Source organism: Lepidothrix coronata, unplaced genomic scaffold, assembly GCF_001604755.1.
Source record: "Lepidothrix coronata isolate B3197 unplaced genomic scaffold, Lepidothrix_coronata-1.0 Scaffold178, whole genome shotgun sequence".
Taxonomy (NCBI): Eukaryota; Metazoa; Chordata; class Aves; order Passeriformes; family Pipridae; genus Lepidothrix; species Lepidothrix coronata.
This window is the reverse complement of record NW_016690358.1, coordinates 1987970-1992193: the sequence shown is the minus strand read 5'-3', so window position 1 is coordinate 1992193 and position 4224 is coordinate 1987970. Positions and strand designations below refer to the sequence as shown.

The 4224-nt window shown below is 44.0% G+C and overlaps 1 protein-coding gene across 1 annotated transcript in view; it reads left to right on the top strand.

Moving 5' to 3' along the window:
• LOC108504879 overlaps positions 1 to 4224 on the top strand; it is a gene marked incomplete at its 5' end in the record, with an annotated part of 30170 nt that overhangs the window by 19138 nt on the left and 6808 nt on the right. The window contains one exon of the mRNA XM_017830384.1: positions 100 to 205. Within this exon, the coding sequence (XP_017685873.1) occupies positions 100 to 205 (106 nt within the window). The remainder of the gene's footprint in view (positions 1 to 99; positions 206 to 4224) is intronic.

The following is a 4224-nucleotide window of genomic DNA, read 5'->3' as shown; positions in this document are numbered from 1 at the left end:
GGGCATCGACGGCGTGCGCGCCTTCCTGCACTCCTACTCGCACGACGTGTCTCTCACGGCCGACTCGCGCAAGAGCCACCTCCGCTTCTCGGCCCACAGCTGCTGCGACACCCTGCCGGCCCGGCCGCCGCCCGACGAGCCCGCGCCGCTGCTCGGAGACGAGGATCCTGCCGGTGCCCAGCAGGCGGACCCCGCCCCTCTCCCGGTGAGTTTCTCGTATCGGGGCGTGTCCGCCTCTGCCACTCTCCTTCCCTTTATCCCCCGTAATCTGTCTTCTCCAGTGAGGTTTTCTGACAATGAAGGCAAAGCTTCATTCAGTGGAGTTTGGAACACTGTTGCCTCTTGCTGCGGGGAGGTGAATGTGGAGTCGGTGCTCAGCCCTAAATTTGGTGAGGGGACAGGATAATTGAGGCTGCAGGTGGTTGGAGCTTTGCTCTGTCGGGGACTTGTTTTCACACTGCGGGTAATTTCTCTCTTGTTTCCTGACGTTTCTAGTTTCAGTGTTCTTGTCGTTATTAGATCTCCTATTACTTTATTTTTCTTATGTTATTTCCGTATTAGCTCTTTTTATAGCAACAGAATTCTTCCTCTGTTAGCAAATGGAAGTTTCCTTTATTAGCAGAGTCAGGTGTCTTCCCTCATGTTCTAGGACTGGGTGAGATTTTCTTGAAATAGAAAGTTAACGGCCCTTTGTGTAACTTCCCTTCTCATCGTTTCTATTCTTCTCATCCTTTTCCAAGTCTCTGTGATAAAAGGTGAGAAACAAATGTTTTTGCTTTCGTCCATACTCTGATCTTGGTGTCCATAGTATAGGAATGGGGTGGCCAACAGCTGGTTCTTTGATGATGCCTATCTGCCTGTTTTGAAGATGGAAGACAATTTTGGGTATTGTGACTGTTTCAGAAAGACTGTGGGTTTCTGCTTGTGAAGGACAAGAAATGGGAGATCTGTTGTGCTGATTCCCCTTGTTTTAACATTGTCATATTGGAAAAGAATCTGAGCATGCCTGGTCTTGAAAATACATCCTATGGGAAAAGCTTTACAAGGGAGGAAGGGAAGCGATTCAAGGTGCAGAGGGTGACGTAAGAAGGAGGTGATTGCCTGTATGCAGATGCTCACTGACCCGGTCTTTCCTGCAGGACAGCTTCTCTTTCCCTTTGGGAACTTTGAGGTTTATTCACATAACACTAGTGAACAGAAAAATGTATCTTCCTTCTTCCTACAGTGATGTATAGATATCTATGTGAGGTCTGTGGGGGGTGGTGGTGGTGCGTGTTGAAGAGAAACAGTGTGGGAACTGGTGCTTTTATGTCATGTATCTGCAAATTATCAGGGTCAAAACCATCATGTAATTTATGAAGGGTTGGAGTTGGGAGTTGTGGGAGCTGGGCATGAGGGGTTGTTGAAGGGTGTAAGAGATGTTTTGATTCATCTCTATCACCGTGCAATGTGAGTTTCATCTTCCCAAATAATTTTGATTATAAGACTTGTTATTCTAGTTGTATGGGGAGCCCTGGACGTTCTTCCTTTGTGTTTGCAAATCATCATTAGTATTTGTCTTACATCTTAATTACATACTTACAACATAGGCCAAAATGGCATTTTTGGGAAGAGCAAACTGTGTATTCACCATCTATCAAAGACATGAATTATGTACCTTCTTAAAATGCCATAATGTAGAAGAGTACATTATGATCCCTTCCTTTCTGCAGGTTTTAACTTCTTGCTTTGCACTTTGTGGTGATCTAACTGTGGGCCTTTGCATCTGATGATCAATGGGAATAACATGAGCTGTGAAAGTTTTGAGGAGAGATTTGAGGGTGCTGTGTGTGAGGAGGTACTTCTTAGAAACAGGATGTATGTGTTTCTTTTTTTTTTTAATGTATCGTACTGCTCAGAATCCAAATGGTCAAGTTGCAGGTCCATCAGTTTGTTTTCTCATTGCATGACATTTTCTTTGAATGGCAGTTACTGAGCACAGGGGTGCACTTCACGTTTAGACTTGTGAGTCGTGTGTGAGCACATGCGTGTGAGCACATGCCCATGTGCTAAAATAGAAGGATGGTGTCTTTGTTATGACTTATACACTTGAGAAGATTTTACATTTCCTCAGGTACTTTGGTGAGCAGAGAATTGTCTTTACATGCATCCACATTGTGATGCTTGTTCCCAGAAAAGGAGAAGTGTATGCAACTTTCCTTCTGTGTTCTCTGTCTGCAAAGGTAGCTCCACTGTTGTGTCATGTTTTGGCAGGGTGAAAAATTTTGTTTGGGCAGAGACAGAACAGCTACAAGGGTTAGAGAACACCGTGAAAGTTGTGAAGGGTTGGAGAGGAGAGTTCTGGTCCTGTTTGTGATGCAAAGGACACGGGAGATATAGTTTGCTCCATTCATTATTTGATGCCCATTTGCCATATAATGCAGTGTGATTTTCTTTTTGCCTGTGAGTTTGCACATTTTCATGTGGAATGATGAAGCATGAACACCTTGTTCCTGTTTGAAATCTCCACTACCCATCCACACCTCCCTGTCATATGGCAATGTGGAGTTTCTTTGTAGTTGTAATTACACTTTCTTTCAGCCCTCTGTTTCCTGGAAGGTCATTTTCCCCGTTCCTGAACAGTTCTTTTGCCTTTGAGAACTGTGAGTACTGTTTTGTAACAAATACTTCAAGTACCTAAGATAAATTCTGCGTATGAGGAAAATGAAGCAGAAGCAAAACATCAGTCTGTTGTACTGTAATTTCTCAAAAGACTGAGCTTGAGCAAGAGGCCTGTGATAAGCTGTTTACACTTGCAGCTTCATACCTGTGGGAGGTTAGCAGGCTAGAGTTGCTGAGATGTGATAAATATTTCTTAAAATGAAACCCCTACTATGTAGTCCAGAACTTGAGGGTCTCACATAGAGCTTGAGACAGGAATCCCTTCCAGGTGCTCTCAGTAGTGAGTTTCTGATGTTGCAGTGAAGACCAAAAAGACTTCCCAATGAGTTTCTCCAATATCTCTTTGTCTTCTAACGCTTCCTTGCCTTGCTTATCTGATTTATGGCCTGGTTTTTCACTTCTTGGCTTCCTGCTTTCCTTGTAAATATCAGTATTGCTTCCTGTAGGAACGTACCATGTGTTAGTGCCTCTTTTCATGCTACAGCAGGTGTGAAAGGCAGGAGGTGTGAGAGTATCTTTGTAGTCTGCTGTTGTCTGGAGGGATAGATATAAATGTGACCTTAGCAGAAGTCATATCTCTGTGGAATGATGCCTGTGATAAAAGAGGGGAGGAGATTTGCCCAAAGCCATTAGTTTGATGAGCCATTCTCTTTTAGATGACCATTCCTCTTTTATTTTGGCCTTTTATACTTTGTGTGCTTTAGAATCCTTCAGTTTGTGATGAGAATGCTGGTGAGCAGGCAAATATAGCTTCCTTCTTGGTCTAATCATAGAGCATTATCCACTCATGATAGCTTTTGCCAATTATGAAAAAGTCAGAAGTGAACCTGACAGCTGTGTGGTGATGGAGAGAAGACATGGGAGCTTTGTGGGGGGAACTGTAAAAGAACAGATGGTAATCTTGTCACCTGTCATATTTAACAAAAGTGTGTGCCTGATGGAATACCATTCAACTTGAGTTGCTTCTGCTCAATTAGTGCGGCCTATGAAATGGTTTTGCACCTGATCTGTTAATTTCCAACTCTCAGTATATTTAACTTTTGCCTTGCTTATCATGAGCTCAACCTCAGGGAATCTGGTCTTACGTGGAAGGTCACATCTCTTCCAATTGTCCAAGGGCAGGTGCCCTTCTTGTACACGCCTGTGATGTTTACAGCTGTAAGGCTTTCGTAGGCATATGTGTGCCCACCCAGGCACACTTGTCTGTAGCATAATAATGCAAACCCATCTCTTATAATGCAGTCTTCAAAGTGCAGAGGGGACACCCAGCCCAGCCAAGGTTTCCCTGAGCAGAGTAGAGGCCAGTGGGAGAAGGTGTGCAGGATGACTCTCACACTCTCCCCCTTAAAATGGTGGCTGCTGAATTGGAGAGAGAATGTTTGACTGTAAGATGGGTGTATGGTCACCTCCAAAGAGTTACAGTCACATAGGCTCAATATTATGTAGGCTCAATGTCCAAGTGGAAACCAGCAATGTGTGGTGTCCCTCAGTGCTCCATATTGTGACCAGTAGTATTTCCAATCTGAAACAATAGATCTTCGTCAAGGACATAGACACTGTGTG